The sequence below is a fragment of the Pistacia vera genome, unplaced genomic scaffold (genome assembly GCF_008641045.1).
Source record: "Pistacia vera cultivar Batoury unplaced genomic scaffold, PisVer_v2 Contig93, whole genome shotgun sequence".
Taxonomy (NCBI): Eukaryota; Viridiplantae; Streptophyta; class Magnoliopsida; order Sapindales; family Anacardiaceae; genus Pistacia; species Pistacia vera.
In genome coordinates, this window is record NW_022196812.1 from 134,096 (window position 1) to 161,829 (window position 27,734).

The following is a 27,734-nucleotide window of genomic DNA, read 5'->3' on the forward strand; positions in this document are numbered from 1 at the left end:
TATATATTTTTATGTTAAGTATCAAATATTTTACCAATATTATAATTTATAGTCTTATATATTCATTTCTTAAGTTCTACATAAAATTAAGATTTACACATTTGTTAAATAATACTCTCTCCGTTTCTCTTTAAAAGTCGTTTTAGTCTTATAAATTTTTTCCAAAATAAATGTTGTTTGGCCAAATGCAACCCTCTCTCTCTTTCTCGAAGTATGCTCCTATTTGCTCTCTCTCTTTCCCTCACCCCTCATCTCCTCTCTCTCTCTCTCTTTCTCTTTAAAAGTCATTTATTTTCTATCAATCATCATTGTCATTTTCCACGCACTTTCAAAGGAAGCAGCAAAGAGAAAAAATGTTTAAATTAAAAAATTAATTTATTAAAAAACATGCAATAACTTAAAATGACATTTAAAGAGAAACGAAGGGAGTAGTTTTTAAATAAATATTCATTTAAATACCTAACTTACGTTTACAAAATTCATATTCTAGAAACTCTACAAAATATTTCTCAAATTTGCTAAGATCTTCACTTTAAAATTTATTATAAGGAAATTAAATTCTAAAAATAATTACTAAATGCCTTTTACATGTGACTTAATTTTTTTTTAGAATTTATAAATTTGACAAAATGTATGTGTAATTTTTTAAAAATACTTGAGATGTATTTTATGCCGACATCCTTTTTCACATGCAGTTATCTCTTAAGTTAGAATTATTACTTTTTTATTTGATATAAAGTGATGTGATAACTCAAATATTCAAGAAAAAATTTAAATAGGAAAAGATATTACTACATAACATAGACAATATATTATTATATTTTAATACACAAATATTTAAATTTCTGATATAAGATATTTTCAATTGGACCGTATTCTTCACCGCTAAGAGGCGAGTGGGCTTTGCTCTATTAGGCATTCCACCGTTAGAAAACCGGAAAACAAGAACCAATCATTGAAGCTATCATTCAAATTTGCTGGTCAAATCACAAATCATCAAACGGCGGAGAACCCGAAGATGAACTCTGAGTGTGATGATTTGTTTATGACCAAGTTGGGGCCACCCGAGAATCTAGCGCTAGTAGTTCAACAAAAATAAAATATGTAGTTCCGCCCGTACCTGATTTCGCCACACTTTTCACGCGTCGAGGAAACGACAACGTTTTAAAGATTTTTTAGCTCATTGAAAGCGACCTTCGTATCATCCGTCACGTTTTATTCGCGGAGAGCATGAGTAATGAAGTGTATTCGATTTCCTCGAGCATATCGAGGGGAAAAACAAATCACGTGCCTCGCATGGCCTGCACAATATATGTGGTCTAATTATAATTAATTTACAAAAGACAATGATCACGCCTCTTAATTAATTAAGATTAGTGCGAATAAAATAATCTAATTTTCGTTTAATTAATATATATTGAACTACATATGTATGATCCAATTTTTTCTAATTAATTGAGGCATGTATTACATTGAGATGATTCAAAATGATAATAAAAAGGTCAAAAAATCGGTTGAGAATAACATTGAATAATAATACAATAAAACTAATATTCAACTGAAACAATAATGATAAAAATTTAAATATAGATAATAATGTATAGTTTTTCATTTAATAATTTGTAAAATTAATTGATGTAAAGTATTTCACTCTATAAAAGAGAGTTAGAAGATATGAGAAATATTTATGTTTTAATAAGAGTAAAGAGAAGATGAAACAATATGAGTCAATGGTTTATTAGTAATTCAATAAAGATTGGTTCACAACCTAATTTTACAAACTTTTTCTCACAATCCTGACGTGACAGCTTATAATTGGTTAACTCACAATTAGGTAAATCGGACTCATTGTTGGACAGACGAGACTCATTGCGAGCTATCACGTCGAAGTTGTGAAATAAAGTTTGTGAGATGGGGTTGTAAATGTAGTATTGCTCTCTAACCAAAAATCTTACGTGAATGAACATATTTCTTAATTATCGCTTTCTCATCACTCTGACAATTTTTTTTATTCTGATTAATGTGCTTAGATTCTCTCCAAGGCTCTATATAGACTATAACATCAACCTTCTCCCTTCATGGAATTGGAGAAAATGAATTTGAAAATGCAACATGGAGCAATCAAACATAATAAACAAATGTCAAAAATTAAAAAAAAAAAAAAAAGATTTGTCTCCTTAATTAAAGGATAAATATATATAAAACTCAAACTTCCCTTAATCTTCTAATCAACAAATTGTAACAAGGTTCATAAACTTTCTCCTCAACTCATGAAAAGAATGCATCAAATAAATCAACAAAAATCATAAGTCTAACCTTTACTGCCTGGAATAGGAGAAGCTAGAAAAAATAAAATGGAGATAGAGTCAGCTTAACAGCTTTAATGAGTTATCATTAATTTGCATATAGCCGATGAAGGCATAATATTAGAATCCCAACCATCTTCTTCTTAAGATCTTCACTATCTTCCATCTCTGTTCAGGTTCGCCACTGCACATCAAAATTAAACAAAGATATAAAACATTCTAATTCATTACCCAAGCTACGTAACTTCCACATGGTCATAGCTGTAGAAACCATAGCCAAAACACACAATAATAAAAGTAGAAAAGTAACAAAAGACAATCGATTTACCCTAATTCGTTCCAATAGAGGAATTACGTCCATCGTTCAAATAAAGTACTTTATTGAGTTTAAAAAATCTGCAAAATACAATAATCTTAAAGTATAGGCAATTCACTCTTACTCTTTATTTTATAACTCTAGGTTTTCCACGATTACAAAATGTATACAATAGAAAACCTAACCCCATTTGAGCTTACCCAATCTAACCCGACCCAGGCCCAAATATTTGCAAGGCCATGCGAATATATCGATGTAAACCGATACTCTATCAAGGTCATGCGAAAAATAAACCATATCCAACAATAACAACATAGTTACATTTACTTAAAATGTTAAAAAAGGGAAAGTGAATGCTTAGCAATAATATATCTTTTCAAAATGCTTGATTGTGAATTGTTCATGCGGTTAGATGATCACAACACAAGAGAATTTCTTCCCATATATAGCCCCATTTTTAGGATTCTATATTTGGGAGTGACATCTTTGTAGAACAAATAATAATTGAATCCTAGAGATTAAATCACCAAGAACAAGTATGACACTAGGATATTTTCTTAAAGAGCCACAATCTAACCTTAGGAATAACAATAATTATTAGATTAAACTACAAGATCAAATCAAGTATTTATATACATTCGAATATTTATAACAATGCAAGTATATTCTCCTTTAATTTACAAATAGAAAGAGTGACAACATATTGGTTTTTCCATAAGTGATTAACAAAGGGGTCTTAATTTACTTAAATTAAGTAAATACATTTGTAAAATTGTGCCATAAGTGATCAAGGAAGTGAAAGAATTAAAGAGTGTTTGGAATCAAACTAAAAATAATCACACACAAATAACAAAATAGTAAAGAGAAAAAACACGCGCGATTTATCCTGGTTTACCTAAATCTGAGTTACATCCAATAGAGTCAATATTATTTCAATATTTTTTCAAATCTTTCATTACACTGAATGTATTTATTATGATTTCATATATCACTCATATAAGAGAATAATGTCTTTATATACTAGGTTTATTAAGAGAAACCTAATACTATTAGGAGTTCTAATCCTTAGAGAAATCCTACCGTGGTTCTTCATGATATTTATCCAAATCCTTATATGCGTCACCCCTTATTGTTGGAGTGGTCGCCAATTCCAACAGGAAGGAGTTACAACAAACCCAAATGAAACCGAAGCACTCTAACCTAAATTAATATAATCAATTAAAACCATATTATGATTTTAGACTTCACCATCTTGATTTAAAGAAAATTGGTATCTAGCGAGGGTTTTATGTTATACGGGCAAGTTTCTAAGAGTTGTCCATGGACCTATTTATTTTCTATGCATTTCAAAATTAAGTACTTGGAGTATTTAGCAATTATTTTTGGCTATTGAACTTACAGTTTCAAAGGGTTGGTCTTCTAATTGGATTGAAAACCGATTCTTTCTCACCTATCCACTGCTTTCACAATCCCAAATTTACTCCTCTAATGCTTAGTTTTTCTCTTTCTTTATTTGAGCGTATAATTAACGCTTTTGATTTCATTATTGTACTTCATGCATTTGCATTGCTTGTTTTATTATTATACTTAGTCTTATCTAAGGGGTAAGGCTCATTACATCGCCGCCCCCCTCCCCCCTCTTGTTCCTTCTTAGGTATCATCCTTATTTTTTCTATTAATAAAATTTCCCTTGTATCACTAAGGTTTGCCTACAAAAATTATCAAAATTAGCATCGTTTTTCTTTTTTTGGGGAAATGCACTAAACTGTCTCTATTGAGGTTGCCAATTCGGAAAGAAGAAAGGGATAATTCTTAGCGAGAGTTAGTAGGATATATAATGCTTGAGGTCCAATGGGAGAAATTCAAATACGAGTACAAGGTTTTTTCTGGCGCAACCCAACAAGCACTAAATGTGTTTAATCATAAAGGTTCTAATCCACAAGCAAAACTTCCAATTCCCAGAGAGGCTACTCAAATTCACAAAATTATTGAATCCAAGACAAGAATACTTCTAAAGGAATTTTATGAAAACTTAATGAATAGATCTCTGATATTTCTTTACTTTTTCCTAGGGTCAACAACATGTTCTAAAGACGGCCCTGCGCTCACCATTCGGAAGCTCAAAATGATGTCAACTTTTCCTAATCAGCCAAACACTTCAAGTTTGAAAACGGTAATAACAAACATTGTAAACTATCTAATAGAGAACTAATAGATACCATTTGTAGCACACTGTAACAAGTACATTCCACTGAAATAGAAACCAGTGTTCTGGGCTGACCAAACATACATTATTTATTTGGTGCAGTTTTATTACTGATGATTTTCGAAGCAAGTCTAATTGACCTTAAAAGAAGCACAGCTATGAAAGAGGAGTTTAGAACAAATCATACCTTTTCTGGCATTCCTCTGATATGTTAGCAACATACAGGGCTTTAACTAAGAACCTATTAAAACAGAAAGGAATGGATATTAAATATCTTTTCCACATGGTATTTATAACAGTAATGCTACACTTACAATAAATCTTACAAAAATCTCTATAGACTGACGTGGCAAAAAATAAATAGAAGAGTGATATAATGAGTTTACTTTTGTTTTACTCTTCTATTCATTTTTAACCACTTCACTTTGTAGAAAATCTTTGTAAAAGTTTCTGTAAGTGTACTATTATTGATTTGTAACCACTAAATCATAAGCAATTGACCCATATTATGAGTTTTCCACATATGTAATGTGGTTAGTTTTTCCATTTCAATAAAAGATTTCCTAATGAATTGAAACACCTTAGGAAAAAATTCTAGCCAAAACCTTTTCTAAGCAATTGGCACTTGTGAATCAAGTTGGTTATCATAAGTCCTTTCTAATTCAGGAAAATGCTTCCAATACTTCTCTGTTCGGCCAATCCATGTCTCAACAATTTCAAGCCTCAATATATAAGCACCCAACTAACCAAATGCATATTCTATACAAGCACCAAATTTTATCAAGTTCTATTACAACTTCACAAACAACACAATTCCCTCCCAACCAAGAATACATTCAACATCTTTAAACCAACAAAACAAAATTAAAAATCCATAATTATAAACAAGATTCATCCTATTATTTATCAGTAGAACTCAAACTCGAACAAAAAAACCTATATTGCATCTGCGTCAGGGGCAAAGGCAAGCAGAGGTAGAGGAACAAAAAGTGAAGCTAACTACTTACTCATAACATTTAAACAAGATTATTTAGAATCTTATTCTTAACAGTTGCAGACTTGAATTAAAAACAAAATCATAACGTATCATTAAAAACAAAGCTAAGTAACTAACCGGAGTTAAAGAACCGTTATGAGAGGAAGAAATTTTGCTGTTGATTGTCCTGAGTGATCCTCGTCGATCTAACGGAAACTCTGCTTCTGAAAGAAACATCTCCTCCTCATTCTAGAATCAAATAACGAGACATCGCTCAAAGTCCTGGACGAAGAGAGCATACGATCCGTAGACATTCTTGTGCATATTTTATGAATCGTGCCATTTGAAATTAATAACCGAAGTTTGTCAAGAAGAGTAAGCAAAAGTTGAGAGAAGAGAAGCAGAGCAGAAGAAGAAGAAAAGAAAAAAGAAGAAGAAGACACAGTAAGTCGGCTAAGAGAGAGAGAGAGAGAGGAATGGAGATATTTGGAAGAGACAAGTGGTTGTATGTGTACGTGTGTTTATTACGAGAGACAGTTGGAGGACTTCTTCTCTGCGTCCTCTTCTGCATCTTCCACCCCACTCGCACCGTAGCTATTATATTTCATATATTTTGCTAATTTATATATATTTATTTTATAAGTTTTAAATTAAAACTTAGTGTCCAAATTATTTTCTATATTTGAAAAAAGTAATTATGTTATTTATAAATTATAATTAACACACACATGTTTGCTTGTATAATATAATAGATGGGGTTTTTCATATTATATATTTTATGTTAAGTATCAAATATTTTACCAATATTATAATTTATAGTCTTATATATTCATTTCTAAGTTCTACATAAAATTAAGATTACACATTTGTTAAATAATACTCTCTCCGTTTCTCTTTAAAATGTTTTTAGTCTTATAAATTTTTTCCAAAATAAAGTTGTTTGGCCAAATGCAACCTCTCTCTCTTTCTCGAAGTATGCTCCTATTTGCTCTCTCTCTTTCCCTCACCCCTCATCTCCTCTCTCTCTCTCTCTTTCTCTTTAAAAGTCATTTATTTTCTATCAATCTCATTGTCATTTCCACCGCACTTTCAAGGAAGCACAAAGAGAAAAAATGTTTAAATTAAAAATTAATTTATAAAAAACTGCATACTTAAAATGCACATTTAAAGAGAAACGAAGGAGTAGTTTTTAAAAAATATTCATTTAAATACCTAACTTACTTTTACAAAATTCATATTCTAGAAACCTACAAAATATTCTCAAATTTGCTAAGATCTTCACTTTAAAATTTATTATAAGGAAATTAAATTCTAAAATAATTATATAAATGCCTTTTACATGTGACTAATTTTTTTTTAGAATTATAATTTGACAAAATGTATGTGTAATTTTTTAAAATACTTGAGATGTATTTTATGCCGACATCCTTTTTCACATGCAGTTATCTCTTAAGTTAGAATTATTACTTTTTTATTTGATATAAGGGATGTTGATACTCAAATATTCAAGAAAAATTTAAAGAAAAGATATTACTACATACTAGACAATATATTATTATATTTAATACACAATATTAATTTCTGATATAATTTTTCAATTGGACCGTATCTTCACCGCTAAGAGGCGAGTGGGCTTTGCTCTATTAGCCATTCCACCGTTAGAAAACCGGAAACAGAACCAATCATTGAAGCATCATTCAAATTTGCTGGTCAAATCACAAATCATCAACGGCGGAGAACCCGAAGATGAACTCTGAGTGTGATGATTTGTTTATGACCAAGTTGGGGCCACCCGAGAATCTAGCGCTAGTAGTTCAACAAATAAAATACGTAGTTCCGCCCGTACCTGATTTCGCCACACTTTTCACGCGTCGAGGAAACGACAACGTTTTAAACGATTTTTAGCTCATTGAAAGCGACCTTCGTATCATCCGTCACGTTTATTGCGGAGAGCATGAGTATGAAGTGTATTCGATTTCCTCGAGCATATCGAAGGGAAAACAAATCACGTGCCTCGCATGGCCTGCACAATATATGTGGTCTAATTATAATAATTTACAAAAGACAATGATCACGCCTCTTAATTATTAAGATTAGTGAAAATAATCTAATTTTCGTTAATTAATATATATTGAACTACACATGTATGATCCATTTTTTTCTAATTAATTGAGGCATGTATTACATTGAGATGATTCAAAATGATAATAAAAGGTCAAAAAATCGGTTGAAATAACATTGAATAATAATACAATAAAACTAAATTCACTGAAACAATAATGATAAAATTTAATATATATATATGTATAGTTTTTCATTTAATAATTTGTGCAATTAATTGATGTAAAGTATTTCACTCTATAAAGAGATTAGAAGATATGAGAATATTTATGTTTTAATAAAGAAAGAGAAGATGAACAATTGAGTGGATGATTTATTAGTAATTCAATAGATTGGTTCACAACCTAATTTTACAAACTTTTTTTCACAACCCTGACATGACACTTACAATTGTTCAACTTATAATTGGGTAACCGACCCATTGGCAGGTGAAGACTCATTACGAGCTATCACGTCGGGGTTGTGAAATTGGAATGTAAGTGTAGTATTGCTCTCTACCCAAATCTTACCTGAATAAACATATTTCTTAATTATCTCTTTCTCATCATTCTTTCAATTTTTTTTTTTTTTTATTCTGATTAATGTGCTTAGATTCTCTCCAGGCTCTATAGACTATAACATCAACCTTCTCCCTTCAGGGAATTGGAGAAAATGAATTTGAAAATGCAACATGGAGCAATCAAACATAATAAAACATGTCAAAAATAAAAAAAAAAAAAATTTGTCTCCTTAATTAAAGATAAATATATCTAACTCGTTTCACGTGAGCTTGTGGAAGGCCCAATTGTACATACTATCTTTGTTTTTCTTTGGGCATTTGGACTTAAAACTGTCTCTCCCAGGGTGCGCTCACCCAGGGCCGGCTCAAGGGGTAGGCAGGTGAGGCACCTGCCTAGGGCCCCCAAAAAATAAGGCCAAAAAAGGCCAAATTTTTTATAAATTTTTTTAATATATTACAAAAATAAAAAAAATATATAATTTCTTAACTAGGCCAATCCAAGGGGCTTAAAAAAGAAAAAACCAAAAAGACCCAAATTTATTATTAACATTTTACATATATTCCCACCCAAAGTTTGACGAAATGGTAAGTTTATACCTCTAGTTTCATAAATTTTAATTGACACCCCTAATTAACACATTAAATTTCTTTTAACAATGAAAGACTAAAATGGTTATTTATATGACTCAAATTATTCACCCCCAATTCAATCCCAAAATTTAATATTCACATAAATCATCTCCACCCCTCTTCCACCACCGGCCGTTTGGAGCTGATTTTGGTCAAATTTTTTCACCAAAATCAATCGGAACCATCACTTTATCGTTTTCCAAGTGTTTTTCCAGCCTTGATAGCCCTCGATTTGGCCATTTTTTACGAATCTCGCAACCTAGCTCTACCATTGTGACAACAATTTCCGACCTTTTCGGCATGTACTTGGCATCGTTGACCTTCCCCAACACCACCATCTTCCTCCCCTCTGCCTTCTCACCGAAACCCCTATCATACCTATCCGTTTACTCTGCCAAACGCCGGCCACCAAAACCTTTTGGGCAGTGACTTCTCAAGTCTTTTCCGGTCAATCTTGGCATTGGAAATCAACCATTTCACCACCCATCGCTTCTCCAGCATCTGCTCTCCAAAACCCCCCACCAACCTGACCCCGTTAGCCCGTTGGTCGTCGTCCACCTCTCCTAGTGATTTTGCATCTCAAAAGGCAAGAAAAATAAATTTGAAATAATTTTTTTAATATATGCTTATATTATTAGANGAAAAAATAAGTAATAGGCTTAAGAGTGTCAGTTTTTTGTCAGAAAATAAAATAAATTCAATTTGAAAATCTGGAAAATTAAAAAGAAAAAAGTAATTAAAGTGAATAAAATAAGATTGAAATTTATAAAAAAAATTATAAATATGGGAAGTTTCTAATAAGAACAGTTTATGCATACTTAATTAGGATATAATAAATAATTGCTGAATTAAATGGTAAGTAGATGGAGAATCTAATACAATTTAGACTAAGGTAAGGTGGCAATTTCTTGTTATGCATGATTTTGTTTCTTGACATTTGCCAACTAATGCATTTTGAAAGGTAATTATGGGTTAGAATAGTATAACATTTGGTTCAATATTATATCCATATTCTATTCTACTATTATATCCTAAAAACTCAAAAATACAAACTCTATCCACATACACATTTGGTTCACTAATTTTACCCTATCATATTCCACTATCCTATCAAATCCTATCCAAATACACCTTTGTTTCAATATTCAAAATTCTCTTCAAAATACAATACTATTCTATTAAACTCAAAATATTTAGATTATTTTTAATCTATTAGGTTTATTAATTTAACTAAACACCCCCAATAATAAAAGTTTATAAATTGACAAAAACACTCCTATCCACCCACATTTGTTAGATTTCGGCCACCACTTCGAAAGGTGGTCGAAATCTGCCGTATTGGCGCACTACCGGCTAGATATGGCTGGTAGTGCGCCGATCTGGCCTTTCCTGTGGATCTGGCCAGAAAAGGCTAGATCTATGGCCGGCAGATCTGGCTAGAGTTTTTGGTTGTTGACGAAGGCCATTATTTGGCCATCAATGATAGCCAAAAGATCTGGCTAGATTTGGCTCTCAATGGCCAGATCTAGGGTGGATTTGGCCAAAAAAGGCTATATCGACGCAATACCGGCAATATCCAGCCAGTAGTGTGCTATTACGGTAGATTCTGGCCACCTTCTAGCAGTGGTGGCCGAAATCTAGCAAATGTGGGTGGGGGTGTTTTTGTCAATTTATAAACTTTTATTGTTTGGGGTGTTTAGTTAAATTAACAAACCTAGGGGGTTAAAAATAATCTAAATATTTTCAAAAAATGCTATTAAAAAATGTACAAAAAACTTCTCATAATACTACTTAACTTAATTTTTTTTAAAAGACTATTCTAAAAACTCCCAAAATAGTGAACCAAACGAAGCCATTATATTTTAGCCATATGTTGCATGCAATGTTAATGTTATGGCATATGTTTCCATTGTGAATAAAGGTATGAAATTTATGAACTTCTAAGTACAACAAAATCCCTGTAACAAGCCGTGTTACATAAACTTTGTCCTCAACTCATGAAGAAAGAATGCATCAAAAGTAAAATCACAACAAAAACATAAGTTACCTTTACGCCGGGAATAGGAGGAAACCTAGAGAATAAAGAAAAAGAAAATATGGAGATACCGATGATTCGGTCCACCGGCCCCCGTGACCTCCAGCATTACGTTGATTTAATGAGTTCATCATTAATTATGCTATGACGATGAAGGCATAACTTTAGAATCCCTAGCCATATTCGTCTGTAAGATCTGTCACTATCGTCTCTCTGTTAAGGGTTCGCCACTGCACATCAAAATTAAACAAGATATAAAACATTCTAATTCATTACCCAAGCTACGTAATTCCACATGGTCAAACTGTAGAAACCATTAGCCAAAACAAACTACAATAAAAAAGTGAAAAGTAACAACAAGATATATCGATTATCTCTTAATTTGTTCCAATAAAGGACTACATCCATCGTTCAAATAAAGTCTTTATGAGTTTAAAAAAATTACAAAATACAATAATCTTAAAAATCGCAATTCACTGCTGCTCTTTATTTTATAATTCATAGGTTTTTCACTATTACACAAAATGTATACAATAAAAAAAACCTAAACCCCATTTGAGCTTACCCAATCTAAACGAATCAGGCACCATAAAGTATGGTCAAGGGCCATACGAATATGTCGATGTAAACTGATACTCCTGTCAGGTCATGCGAAATATAAATCCATACACAATAACACATAGTTACGTTACTTAAAATGTTAAAAAAGGATGAAAGTGAATGCTGAACAATAAATATTCTTTTCAAAAATGCCCTTGATTGTGAAATTGTTCATGCGGTTGATTAGACTAACACAACAAACAGAGGAATTTCTTTCCACCTATATAGCCCATTTCCCATATTTTAGGGCTTTATTTGGGAGGACATCTTTTTAGACAACATAAATAACTTGAATCCGAGAGATGAATCACACAGAACATGTATGACACTAGGAATTTGTGCCTTAAAGAGCACAATCTAACCTTAAGAATAACAATTAATTAAGATTAAACTACAGATCAAATCAAGTATTTTATATACATTCAAATATTTCCAAACAATGCAAATGTATCTCCTTTACAATAGAAAGAGTGACAACATATTGGTTTTCCCTAGTGATTAACAAACGGGTCTTAATTTACTTAAAATTAAGTAAATATATGTAAAATGTGCCATAAGTGATCAAGGAAGTGAAAGAATTAAAGAGCGTTTGGAATCAACTAAAAATAATCACACACAAATAAAAAAAGGTAATGGTAAAGAGAAAGAACACACACATTGATTTGCTCTGGTTTACCTAAATCTGACGTACATCAGCAAAATCATATAATATTCAATATTCTTCAAATCTTCATTCACAATGAATGTATTTACTATGATATTATACTATATCACTATACAAGAGATAATGTGTTATATACTGGTTTATTAAAGAGAAACATAATACTATTAGGAGTGCAAATCCTAGAGAAATTCTACCGCGGTTCTTAATGGTATTTACCCAAACCCTCATATGCGTCACCCTATGTTGTTGGAGTGGCGCTAATTCCAATAGGAAGGAGTACAAACAAACCCAAATGAACCAAGCACTCTAACTAAATTAATATTTTTATTTCAAATCAATAAAACCATATGATTTTAGACTTCACCTCTTGATTTAAAGAAACGGGTGCTAGCGCACGGTTTTATGTTTTATACGGGCACAGTTCTAAGAGTCCATGGACTATTTATTTTCTATGCATTTCAAAATTAAGTACTTGAGTATTTAGCAATTATTTTGGCTATTGAACTTACAGTTTCAAAGGGTTTGTCTTCTAATTGGTTGAAAACCGATTCTTTCTACCTACCACTGCTTTCACAATCCCAAATTTACTCCTCTAATGCTTAGTTTTTCTCTTTCTGTTATTTGAGCGTATAATTAACGCTTTGATTCATTATGTACTTCATGCATTTGCATTGCTTGTTTTATTATATACTTAGTCTATCTAAGGGGTAAGGCTCATTACATCGCCGCCCCCCTCCCCCTTTGTTCCTCTTAGGTACATCCTTATTTTTTATTAATAAAAATTTCCCTTGTATCACTAAGGTTGCCTACAAAAAATTATAAAATTAGCATCGTTTTTTTTTTTTGGGGAAATGCACTAAACATGTCTCTATTGAGGTTGCCAATTCGGAAAAGAAAAGAAAGGGATAATTCTAGCGAGAGTAGTAGTGAGATTAAATGCTTGAGGTCCAATGGGAGAAATTCATACGAGTACAAGGTTTTTCTGGCGCAAACCCAAAGCACTAAATGTGTTTAATCATAAAGGTTCTAATCACAAGCAAAACTTCCAATTTCCAGAGAGGCTACTCAAATTCCAAAATTATTGAATCCAAGACAAGAATACTTCTAAAGGAATTTTATGAAAACTTAATGAATAGATCTCTGATATTTCTTTAGGAGTTCTACCAGATAATAAGACGTATCTAACATTTATGGTATATACACACTCTATGTGGGAAAAGTAATACTCAAATAAGGAGAAATGGAAAAGGAAGTTGTTGTCACCTATTTTGTTTATTCATTATGATTGCCCTTTTTTCCTTCATAACACCGCCTTCTTTCCTTCCTTACCACTACTCCTCTCTTTGTTTCACTTTTGCTTCTTATAAGCCTCAACAGAACATCTTCACACATCATTTCCACTTCAGACAATATTAAATAAATCACCAATCATCACTGATTATGCGAAATCGAATTAACTCAATCAAAGCATCTAAGCTAACTTAAAAGTCTTTTGTCATTGATGAAGGCCTTTGGATTTCTATTTTTTTTGGTAAGTATGTAGTATCATTAAAAGAGATAAAAAATGTACAAAAAGTTCATAAAAAAACCAACCATCATACTTCAGGACGGGTCTTGAGAAAAGAATAAAAACAAATTTATAAATGAAAACCTAATATTCTCTTGTTTGTCTATCTCTAAAACACGCGAAGGATAAAGACATAGGAGAGAGCAAGCAAAGGAACACAAAGACAGAAAACATCTTACCACACGACATGCCCTGGATAGGATTAAAAAAACTTAAACACAAACTAAGAATAATAATACACAACATTCTATTTCTACTCAGGACAAGCCTTAGGTTAAAGAGATATTAATTGGTTGAATCTAAAAATATTTGATTTAAAAGTGGGAAATGGTTCATGACTTGTGTAGCTACTTAAGTCAAAAATCCGAAAGATATTAAAATGGCCCAAAGGAATGTGGCTTATTCGAGTTATCTCTTCAACTATGGTTGTTTTCCTCAATACCAATGCATATTTATGTCACCTTCATTGGTTAGTATATTTTTAAAACTTGGTATCAGAGCTAGCACTATAATATTTGATCCATGTTGGTGTTTGAGGGAGAAATTTTGGCTTCTAAGTCCAACAATCACCCTCTTACTTGAAGATATTCAAGAAAATTTGGTAGTGAAAAGAAAACCACCTTCGGCAAAATTATCTTAATCCTACACTAACACTAAATGGATTTAACTTATGATCAACCTTATGCTACCCTCATACTGTTAATCATGTTTTACCTTAAATCTTTAAGTTAGCACTATTTTAGGGATCGTTAAGTTGTCATCCCACTCTAAAAGCTTAAGTTTAGTAGGTGAGAGCTCAACATATATTAGACTAATAGGCACCCTCACATCAAACTTAGATTTTTTTTTTCATTTTTCTTTATCTATTGTGTTGTGGGGATTTGAACTTGAGACTTTTGACTCTAATACCATGTTAAGTGTCATCTCACCTAAAAGTTAAGTAATAGATGAGGCTCAAACAATATTAGACTTATAGGGAGACATAAAATTTCAATCAATCCAAAAGAACAAAAAATCCCAAGAAAATTTGAGTTTGAGGTTTGAGGTGTGGATGGGAAAAATTATGCCCGAGACTAAGAATGTGGGGGCAGGGGTGGATGATAATAGTTAGAATAATGCTAGATGTACAAGTAAATCTTACAAAGATTTGTGTATAAACTAATGTATTAGGAAATTAATGGAAGAATTCTACAAAAAGTCAAAAACATCATATTTCACTCTCCATTCATTTTCTGTCATATCAAGTTATAACAAACCTTTGTGACAATTTGCTGTACATCCAACATTATTGAATAGTTAAAATCCACAACTCCCAACTTGTCTCTGTCCCCAATAAAAGAATAATTAATTATAAAGTATTTATTTTCTAAAAAAAAATATTGAGATTCTTGGCTATGAAGATGGGGAAGAGTATTTATTCCCCTTCGAAGGATACCGCTCTCACAAAAATCCAAGGCTAAAGCCACGGTTGGAAAGAGGTATCTCAACCAGATCGGGGTTGGAGACGAAGGTCTGACCTTGATCCTAAAATTGCCAACTCTAACTATTCCAATATACAACCGCTATTGCCAAACCCTATTTATCTTTACAATTACATGACACCATGTAAATTACAAACAACAAACAAAATAATAGTGTATCATGGTAAATTAACAATAATAAGATTTAATGAAAAAAAGAGGGTGACCTCGACAACAAATTAAGTAATTACTAAGTATAAATCCAAAGGTAGCAACAAAAAATGAGTGGTAATAATAATATTCTTATTTACAAATATGGCAGTTGAAATATATATGTAGCAATATCTATCGAGAACTACAAAAACATATACGCGAGAAACTTTAGTTTAAATTTGGAAAATGACAACTCAAAAATTAGTGCAACAAAATAAGTATCTGTAATAATAAATATTTACTAGTTAAGGTCTAAATAGAATGCAAGGAAATATTCCATGTTTGATATATAGTACCGATAATATATCAAGTTTACAGCACAATAATCCATTGAATATAACTCTATTAAAACATGAGATAGTAACTCATAAAGAGAAACAATCGATGATATCCATTATTAAATTTATCAAAATTATAGTTACGAGATATACCTTTCCACCTCGACTTCTAAAGTTGTACGAAAACCAGAAGCGCTGAGTAAGTAGGCTATGACATAGGGAGGAATCGTATTGAGTTCTCCATGTTGCATTTTCAACTTCATTTTCTCCAGTTCACGAAGGGAGAGTTTGATGTTGTAGTCTACTAGGAGCCTGACAGATAATGAACATTGATAAAAAAAAATGTTAAGGAGAGAAAGCGAATAAAGCTGTAATAATCTGTCTATAATAAATAAAAAAATTAATACATACCTCAATTGTACCATAAGTAATGTGACAAACGTTGCATGACGAAGAGCATGGAACATATTGGTCAATGCATTTGCAGCAATGCTTACTTGGGGTCTGCGAGCGGCAAGAAGAATTGATTGGGTAAAAAGAATTGAAAGTTCACATTTCTTACCGCAGGAAGTTCACACACAAGCGCGAAACTCTGAGGTATTGAATTTGTAAAACGAAGAAGGTAGCACTGGTGCAAGAAGTCAATCCTGCCTCGGTTGGCTATTACAAATTTGAGAGGTTGAAGTTAATAAGCTGAGGTCAAGTGATTCTGAAAACCTAAAATCCGACAGGTAACAATCACCTAAGTACAGGCTCCTCAAATTAGGGCAACTAGAGAAAGGATCAAAGGGTGCTGACTTTCATAAGAATTGCATCTACTCAAATGCAAATCTTGCAACCCCACAAAACCAAACCAGTTTTTGTGTAAGATTCAGGACGGAAAGTTTCCATCACCAATTGTTAATAGACTCGCAGGCAATCAGTCTTTGTGGAGACAAACTCTCCCCAGTCCACTTGAAGCTGAGCCTTAACATTGTGAGAAATAAGGTAGTCAATCACTTTTGTCATGAAGGACTTATCGTCTGCCACGACGAGTAAGAGAGAATTTACCGATATCAACGGACTGGTCTCGACGAGTTAAGACGTCGAGGATGAATCTCTGAAACAGAAATTGTGTGAAATTCATGCTATCGAAATTAGGTCAGGAAGAGTTTCCAAGGTTTATATACCTCTTAGAGAGGCAGACAGGTTTGAACTGCGAATTTTGTGTCAGTAAAAGAGAGGATTTGATGGAGGATGTCATTGGTAAGTTGCTGAGCTATCATCTGTGCATTTCTTGACTCTCTTGTTCCTCCTTGGCATTTTGATACAGGGATTTTCACACACAAAAACAAAGTTGGGGGATGAGTATTTTAGTCTGAAAATTCTGAGAAGAACAGGAATGAAGAAGAAGAAGGAAGAGAGAATGATTGAGGTTTAATGAAAGGGAAGGAGAAGGAAAAATGAGACTATGTGATGGCGTTTTCTTTCTTGAATTCCGATTTTGTTTTCTAGAAATTCGAGAAGTAATAAATGCATACTTCCAACTCCCACTCGCACCGTAGCTATTATATTTCATATATTTTTGCTAATTTATATATATTTTATTTTATAAGTTTTAAATTAAAATTTAGTGTCCAAATTATGTTCTATATTTTATGAAAAAAGTAATTATGTTATTTATAAATTATAATATAACACAAGCACATGTTTGCTTGTAATAATATAATAGATGGTGTTTTTCATATTATATATTTTTATGTTAAGTATCAAATATTTTACCAATATTATAATTTATAGCCCTATATATTCATTTCTTAAGTTTTACATAAAATTAAGATTTACACATTTGCTAAATAATACTCTCTCCGTTTCTCTTTAAAAGTTGTTTTAACCTTATAAATTTTTTCCAAAATAAATGTCGTTTGGCCAAATGCAATCCTCTCTCTCTTTCTCGAAGTATGCTCTTATCTGATCTCTCTCTTTTTCTTTCTCCTCTTTTCTTCTCTCTCTCTCTCTTTCTCTTTAAAAGCCATTTATTTTCTATCAATCATCATTGTCATTTCCCACGCACTTTCAGAGGAAGCAGCAAAGAGAAAAAATGTTTAAATTAAAAAATTAATTTATTAAAAAACGTGTAATAACTTAAAACGACATTTAAAGAGAAACGAAGTTAGTAGTTTTTAAATAAATATTCATTTAAATACTTAACTTATGTTTACAAAATTCATATTCTAGAAACGCTACAAAATATTCCTCAAATTTGCTAAGATCTTCACTTTAAAATTTATTATAAGGAAATTAAATTCTAAAAATAATTACTAAATGCCTTTTACATGTGACTTAATTTTTTTTTTAGAATTTATAAATTTGACAAAATGTATGTGTAATTTTTTAAAAATACTTGAGATGTATTTTATGTCGACATCCTTTTTCACATGCAGTTATCTCTTAAGTTAGAATTATTACTTTTTTATTTGATATAAAGTGATGTGATAACTCAAATATTCAAGAAAAAATTTAAATAGGAAAAGATATTACTACATAACATAGACAATATATTATTATATTTTAATACACAAATATTTAAATTTCTGATATAAGATATTTTCAATTGGACCGTATTCTTCACCGCTAAGAGGCGAGTGGGCTTTGCTCTATTAGGCATTCCACCGTTAGAAAACCGGAAAACAAGAACCAATCATTGAAGCTATCATTCAAATTTGCTGGTCAAATCACAAATCATCAAACGGCGGAGAACCCGAAGATGAACTCTGAGTGTGATGATTTGTTTATGACCAAGTTGGGGCCACCCGAGAATCTAGCGCTAGTAGTTCAACAAAAATAAAATACGTAGTTCCGCCCGTACCTGATTTCGCCACACTTTTCACGCGTCGAGGAAACGACAACGTTTTAACGATTTTTTAGCTCATTGAAAGCGACCTTCGTATCATCCGTCACGTTTTATTCGCGGAGAGCATGAGTAATGAAGTGTATTCGATTTCCTCGAGCATATCGAAGGGAAAAACAAATCACGTGCCTCGCATGGCCTGCACAATATATGTGGTCTAATTATAATTAATTTACAAAAGACAATGATCACGCCTCTTAATTAATTAAGATTAGTGAGAATAAAATAATCTAATTTTCGTTTAATTAATATATATTGAACTACACATGTATGATCCAATTTTTTCTAATTAATTGAGGCATGTATTACATTGAGATGATTCAAAATGATAATAAAAAGGTCAAAAAATCGGTTGAGAATAACATTGAATAATAATACAATAAAACTAATATTCAACTGAAACAATAATGATAAAAATTTAAATATAGATAATAATGTATAGTTTTTCATTTAATAATTTGTGCAATTAATTGATGTAAAGTATTTCACTCTATAAAAGAGAGTTAGAAGATATGAGAAATATTTATGTTTTAATAAGAGTAAAGAGAAGATGAAACAATATGAGTGGATGATTTATTAGTAATTCAATAAAGATTGGTTCACAACCTAATTTTACAAACTTTTTTTCACAACCCTGACATGACAGCTTACAATTGTTCAACTTATAATTGGGTAGACCGGACCCATTGTTGGACAGGTGAGACTCATTACGAGCTATCACGTCGGGGTTGTGAAATTGGATTGTAAGTGTAGTATTGCTCTCTACCCAGAAATCTTACCTGAATAAACATATTTCTTAATTATCTCTTTCTCATCATTCTTTCAATTTTTTTTTTTTTTTTTAATTCTGATTAATGTGCTTAGATTCTCTCCAAGGCTCCATATAGACTATAACATCAACCTTCTCCCTTCATGGAATTGGAGAAAATGAATTTGAAAATGCAACATGGAGCAATCAAACATAATAAACAAATGTCAAAAATTAAAAAAAAAAAAAAAGATTTGTCTCCTTAATTAAAGGATAAATATATATAAAACTCAAACTTCCCTTAATCTTCTAATCAACAAATTGTAACAAGGTACATAAACTTTCTCCTCAACTCATGAAAAGAATGCATCAAATAAATCAACAAAAATCATAAGTCTAACCTTTACTGCCTGGAATAGGAGAAGCTAGAAAAAATAAAATGGAGATAGAGTCAGCTTAACAGCTTTAATGAGTTATCATTAATTTGCATATAGCCGATGAAGGCATAATCTTAGAATCCCAGCCATCTTCTTCTTAAGATCTTCACTATCTTCCATCTCTGTTCAGGTTCGCCACTGCACATCAAAATTAAACAAAGATATAAAACATTCTAATTCATTACCCAAGCTACGTAACTTCCACATGGTCATAACTGTAGAAACCATAGCCAAAACATACAATAATAAAAGTAGAAAAGTAACAAAAGATAATCGATTTATCTTAATTCGTTCCAATAAAGGAACTACATCCATCGTTCAAATAAAGTACTTTATTGAGTTTAAAAAATTTACAAAATACAATAATCTTAAAATATCGACAATTCACTCTTGCTCTTTATTTTATAATTCTAGGTTTTTCACTATTACAAAATGTATACAATAAAAAACCTAACCCCATTTGAGCTTACCCAATCTAACCCGACTCAGGCCCAAATATGTGCAAGGCCATACGAATATGTCGATGTAAACTGATACTCTGTCAAGGTCATGCGAAATATAAACCATATCCAACAATAACAACATAGTTACATTTACTTAAAATGTTAAAAAAGGGAAAGTGAATGCTGAACAATAATATATCTTTTCAAAATGCTTGATTGTGAATTGTTCATGCGGTTAGATGATCACAACACAAGAGAATTTCTTCCCATATATAGCCCCATTTTTAGGATTCTATATTTGGGAGTGACATCTTTTTAGAACAAATAATAATTGAATCCTAGAGATGAAATCACCAAGAACAAGTATGACACTAGGATATTTTCTTAAAGAGCCACAATCTAACCTTAAGAATAACAATAATTATTAGATTAAACTACAAGATCAAATCAAGTATTTATATACATTCAAATATTTCCAACAATGCAAATATATTCTCCTTTACAAATAGAAAGAGTGACAACATATTGGTTTTTCCATAAGTGATTAACAAACGGGTCTTAATTTACTTAAATTAAGTAAATATATTTGTAAAATTGTGCCATAAGTGATCAAGGAAGTGAAAGAATTAAAGAGTGTTTGGAATCAAACTAAAAATAATCACACACAAATAACAAAATAGTAAAGAGAAAAAACACGCGCGATTTATCCTGGTTTACCTAAATCTGAGTTACATCCAATAGAGTCAATATTATTTCAATATTTTTTCAAATCTTTCATTACACTGAATGTATTTATTATGATTTCATATATCACTCATATAAGAGAATAATGTCTTTATATACTAGGTTTATTAAGAGAAACCTAATACTATTAGGAGTTCTAATCCTTAGAGAAATCCTACCGTGGTTCTTCATGATATTTATCCAAATCCTTATATGCGTCACCCCTTATTGTTGGAGTGGTCGCCAATTCCAACAGGAAGGAGTTACAACAAACCCAAATGAAACCGAAGCACTCTAACCTAAATTAATATAATCAATTAAAACCATATTATGATTTTAGACTTCACCATCTTGATTTAAAGAAAATTGGTATCTAGCGAGGGTTTTATGTTATACGGGCAAGTTTCTAAGAGTTGTCCATGGACCTATTTATTTTCTATACATTTCAAAATTAAGTACTTGGAGTATTTAGCAATTATTTTTGGCTATTGAAGTTACAGTTTCAAAGGGTTGCTCTTCTAGTTGGATTGAAAACCGATTCTTTCTCAGCTATCCAATGCTTTCACAATCCCAAATTTACTCCTCTGTGGTAGTTGCATAATCGATGGTTGACTTGTTTGTCATCTCTTTGCTCCATGATCTTTCGTTGATTTGTCATGAGAAAAATGAGGTTGCAGATAAGCTTGCTAATGCTGGCCTACTACATCCTTGGTTGGTGGGAAATGCACTAAACTCTCTCTATTGAGGTTGCCAATTCGGAAAGAAGAAAGGGATAATTCTTAGCGAGAGTTAGTAGAATATATAATGCTTGAGGTCCAATGGGAGAAATTCAAATACGAGTACAAGGATTTTTCTGGCACAACCAAATAGGCACTAAATGTGTTTAATCATAAAGGTTCTAATCCACGAGCAAAACTTCCAATTCCCAGAGAGGCTACTCAAATTCACAAAATTATTGAATCCAAGACAAGAATACTTCTAAAGGAATTTTATGAAAACTTAATGAATAGATCTCTAATATTTCTTTAGGAGTTCTCCGATGAATAAGACGTATCTAACATTTATGGTATATTACAACTCTATATGGGAGAAGTAATACTCAAAATAAGGAGAAAATGGAAGTTGTGGTCACCATCGCTAAGTTTGCAAACGTCATGTCTCTATTTTGTTTATTCATTATTATTGCCTTTTTTTCCTTCCTTACCACCACTACCTCCCTTTTGTCTTCACTTTTGCTTCTTATAAGCGTAACAATGAACATCTTCACACATTTTCACTTCAGACAATATTAAATAAATCACCAACTCATCACTTGATTATGCGAAATCGAATTAACTCAATCAAAGCATCTAAGCTAACTTAAAAGTTTCTTTGTCATTGATGAAGGCTTTGGATTTTTTTTTTTTTTTTTTTTTGGTAAGTATGTAGTATCATTAAAAGAGATAAAAAATGTACACAAAGTTCATAAAAAAACCAACCATCATACTTCAGGACGGGTCTTGAGAAAAGAATAAAAACACAAATTTAATAGACTGATAACCTAATATTCTCTTGTTTGTCTATCTTAAACACGTGAAGGATAAAAGACAATAGGAGAGGAGCAAGCAAAGGAACACAAAGACAGAAACATCTTACCACACGACATGCCCTAGGATAGGATTAAAAAAAACTTAAACAAAACTAAGAATAATAATACACAACATTATTCCTACCTCTGGACAATCCTTAGGTTAAAGAAGATATTAATTGGTTGAAATTTAAAAATATTTGATTAAAAAGTGGGAAATGGTTCATGACTTGTGTAGCTAACTTAAGTCAAATCACTGAAAGATATTAAAATGGCCCCAAAGGAATGTGGCTAATTCGAGTTTATCTCTTCAACTATTGGTTTGTTTTCTCAATACCAATGCATATTTATGTCACCTCTCATTGGTTGGTATATTTTTTTTTAAACTTGGCATCATAGCTAGCGCTATAATGATTTTGATCCTATGTTGGTGTTTGAGGGAGAAATTTTTGGCTTATAAGTCCAACAATCACCCTCTTACTTGAAGATATTCAAGAAAATTTGGTATTGTAAAAGACTAACCACCTTCCGCAAAATTATCTTAATTCCTACACTAACACTAAATGGATTTAATTATGATCAACCTTATGCTACCCTCATACTGTTTAATCATGTTTTACCTTAAATCTTTAAGATTAGCACTATTTTAGGGATCGTTAAGTTGTCATCTCACTTAAAAGCTTAAGTTATTAGTTGTGTTCTCAACATATATTAGATTAATAGACACCCTCACATCAAACTTGGATTTTTTTTTTCATTTTTCTTTATCTAGTTTGTATGTGTGGATTTGAACTTGAGGCTTTTGACTCTAATACCATGTTAAGTTGTCATTTTACCTAAAAGTTTAAGCTAATAGATGAGGGCTCAACATATATTAGACTTATAGGGATGACATAAAATTTCACTCAATCCAAAAGAATAGAAAATCCCAAGAAAATTTTGAGGTTTGAGGTGTGGATGGAAAGAGTTATGCTCTCGAGACCAAGAACGTGGGGGCGGGGGTGGATAATAGTTATGAATAATGCTAGATGTACAAGTAAATCTTACAAAGATTTGTGTATAAACTAATGTATTAGGAAATTAATGGAAGAATTACTACAAAAAGTCAAACTCATCATATTCACTCTTCCATTCATTTTCTGTCATATCAAGTTATATACAAACCTTTGTACAATTTGCATGTACATCTAACATTATTGAATAGTTGAAATCCACAAACTCCCAACTTTGTCTCTGTCCCCAATAAAAGAATAATTAATTATAATAGTCATTTTATTTTCTTAAAAAAAAATATTGAGATTCTTGGCTATGAAGATGGGGAAGAGTATTTATTCCCCTTCGAAGGATACCCGCTCTCAAAAATCCAAGGCTAAAGCCACGGTTGGAAATGATGGTATCTCAACCAGATCGGGGTTGGAGACGAAGGTCTTGACCTTGATCCTAAAAATTGCCAACTCTAACTATTTCCTAATATACAACCGCTATTGCCAAACCCTATTTTAATCTTTATAATTACATGACGACCATGTAAATTACAAACAACAAACAAAATAATAGTGTATCATGGTAAATATAACAATAATAAGATTTAATGAAAAAGAGGGTGACCTCGACAACAAATTAAGTAATTACTAAGTATAAATCCAAAGGTAGCAAACAAAAAATGAGTGTGTAATAAATTAATATTCTTCATTTACAAATATGGCAGTTGAAATATATATAGTAGCAATATCTATCGAGAATCTAAAAATACATATTCGAGAAACTTTAGTATTAAATTTGGAAAATGACAGCTCAAAATATTAGGTATGCAACAAAATAAGTATCTGATTAATATAAATTCATTACTAGTTAAGGTCTTAAATAGAATGCATAGGAAATATTCCATGTTTGATATATAGTACCGATAATATATCAAGTTTACAGCACAATAATCCATTGAATATAAAACTCTATTAAAACATGAGATAGTAACTCATAAAAGGAAACAATCGATGATATCCATTATTAAATTTATCAAAATTATAGTTACGATGATTATACCTTTCCACCTCGACTTCTAAAGTTGTACGAAAACCAGAAGCGCTGAGTAAGTAGGCTATGACATAGGGAGGAATCGCTATTGAGTTCTCTCCATGTTGCATTTTCAACTTCATTTTCTCCAGTTCCACGAAGGGAGAAGTTTGATGTTGTAGTCTACTAGGAGCCTTGACTAGAATCTAATTGATCACATTAGAATAAAAAAAAATTGTAAGAGATGAGAAAGACGTAATAAATCTGTCTATATAATAAATATAAATAATTAATTAACATACCTCAATTGTACCATAAGATAATGTGACAAACTGTGCATGACGAAGCACATGGAACATATTGGTCAATGCATTTGCAGCAATTTGCTTACTTGGGGCTGAACGGAAGAATTGATAGGGTAAAAAGACTTGAACGTTCACATTTCTTACAGCAGGAAGTTCAACCAAGGCGAAACTCTGAGGTATTGAATTTGTAAAACTGAAGGAAGTGAGCACTGGTGCAAGAAGCTCAATCCTGCCTCGGTTGGCTATTACAAAATTTGAGAGGTTGAAGTTAATAAGCTGAGGTCCAGTGATTCTGAAAACACTAAATCCTGACAGGTAACAATCACCTAAGTACAGGCTCCTCAAATTAGGGCAACTAGAGAAAGGATCAAAGGGTTGCTGACTTTCATAATGGAATTGCATTCTACTCAAATGCAAATCTTGCAACCCCACAAAACCAAACCAGTTTCCTGGTAAGATTCCAGGACGGAAAGTTTCCATCACCAAACTGTTAATAGACTCGCAGGCAATCAGTCTTTGTGGGAGACGAAACTCTCCCCAGTCCACTTGAAAGCTGAGACCTTTAACATTGTGAGAAATAAGGTAGTCAATCACTTTTGTCATGAAGGACTTATCGATCCTGCCACGACGAGTAAGAGAGAATTTACCGATATCAACGGACTGGTCTCGACGAGTTAAGACGTCGAGGATGAATCTCTTGAAACAGAAAATTCTGTTGAAATTCATGCTATCGAAATTGAGGTCAGGAAGAGTTTTCCAAAGGTTTATATACCTCTTAGAGAGCAGACAGGTTTGAACTGCGAATTTTGTGTCAGTAAAAGAGAGGATTTTATGGAGGATGTCATCTGGTAAGTTGCTGAGCCTATCATCTTTGCATTTCTTGACTCTCTTGTTCCTCCTTGGCATTTTGATACAGGGATTTTCACACGAAAAACAAAGTTGGTGGGATGAGTATTTTAGTCTGAAAATTTCTGAGAAGAACAGGAAATGAAGAAGGAAGAGAGAATGATTGAGGGTTCATGAAAGGGAAAAGGAAGAGAAAGGGAAAGGAGAAAAATGAGACTAGTGATTGGCGTTTTCTTTCTTGAATTCCGATTTTGTTTTCTAGAAATTCGAGAATTAATAAATTAATATAGAAAAAGTAAGTTTATTTATAATAACAAGAAGAAAAAATAAGTAATAGGCTTAAGAGTGTCAGTTTTTTGTCAGAAAATAAAATAAATTCAATTTGAAAATCTGGAAAATTAAAAAGAAAAAAGTAATTAAAGTGAATAAAATAAGATTGAAATTTATAAAAAAAATTATAAATATGGGAAGTTTCTAATAAGAACAGTTTATGCATACTTAATTAGGATATAATAAATAATTGCTGAATTAAATGGTAAGTAGATGGAGAATCTAATACAATTTAGACTAAGGCAAGGTGGCAATTTCTTGTTATGCATGATTTTGTTTCTTGACATTTGCCAACTAATGCATTTTGAAAGGTAATTATGGGTTAGAATAGTATAACATTTTGTTCAATATTATATCTCTATTCTATTATACTATTATATCCTAAAAACCCAAAAATAGAAACCCTATCCAAATACACATTTAGTTCACTATTTTTACCCTATCATATTCCACTATACTATCAAATCCTATCCAAATACACATTTGTTTCAATAATCAAAATTTTCTTCAAAAAACAATATTATTCTATTCAACTCAAAATATTTAAATTATTTTTAACCTCTTGGGTTTATTAATTTAACTAAACACTTCCCACAATAAAAGTTTATAAATTAACAAAAACACCCCCACCCACCCACATTTGTCAGATTTCGACTACCACTTCAAAAGGTGGTCGAAATCTGCCGTAATGGTGCACTACTGGCTGGATATGGTCGGTCGGTGGATCTGGCCCGAAAAGGCTAGATCTATGGCCGCCAGATCTGGCTAGAGTTTTTGGCTGTTGATGAAAGCCATATCTTGGTTGTTATTTAGCCATCAACGATAGCCAAAAGATCTGGCCAAATTTGGCTCTTAATTACCAGATCTAGCAGCCGCAGATCTGGTCTTTTCTGGCTAGATCCAGGGTAGAGTTGGCCAAAAAAGACCATATCGGTGCACTACCGGCCATATCCAGGCGGTCGTGCACCATTACAGCAGATTTTAGCCACCTTCTAGCAGTGGTGACCGGAATCTAGCAAATGTGGGTGTAGATATTTTTGTCAATTTATAAACTTTTATTGTTGGGGGTGTTTAGTTAAATTAACAAACTTAGGGGATTAAAAATAATCTAAATATTTTCAGAAAATGCTATTAAAAAATGTATAAAAAACTTCTCATAATACTACTCAACTCAACTTTTTTCAAAAGACTATTCTAAAAACTCCCAAAATAGTGAACCAAATGAAGCCATTATATTTTAGCCATATGTTGCATGCAATGTTAATGTTATGGCATATGTTTCCATTGTGAATAAAGGTATGAAATTTATGAAAAATGATGTTTGGAAATTATGTATATGATGATAGTGGTTTTCTGACCACTCTAGTAGTACCCATCCCCCCAATATTATCTTATGACTCTCTGCATATGTATGATTGATTATTGACTTTGCTAGAATGTTGCAACTTTCGTTGGGTATGATAATTCATAGATTTTGACTTGAAAGATGCAAATCTCAATCGGTCTGACAGTTTTAGTGCCTAAGCGATGCAAATTCCGCTAGGCAAGTTAGATTTAGTGA

At 32.0% G+C, this 27,734-nt stretch overlaps 1 protein-coding gene across 1 annotated transcript; it reads right to left on the reverse strand.

Moving 5' to 3' along the window:
- Positions 1-11,262: 11,262 nt before the first annotated feature.
- Positions 11,263-25,903, reverse strand: LOC116120309 (putative F-box/FBD/LRR-repeat protein At4g03220). Its single transcript, XM_031406268.1, has 7 exons — positions 24,995-25,903; positions 24,723-24,898; positions 16,283-16,375; positions 16,025-16,183; positions 11,655-11,727; positions 11,366-11,419; positions 11,263-11,319 (listed from the first exon to the last, which is right to left on the reverse strand). The coding sequence occupies exons 1-7, from the start codon at positions 25,901-25,903 to the stop codon at positions 11,263-11,265; spliced, it is 1,521 nt and encodes a 506-aa protein (XP_031262128.1).
- Between the last annotated feature and the right edge of the window lie 1,831 nt (positions 25,904-27,734).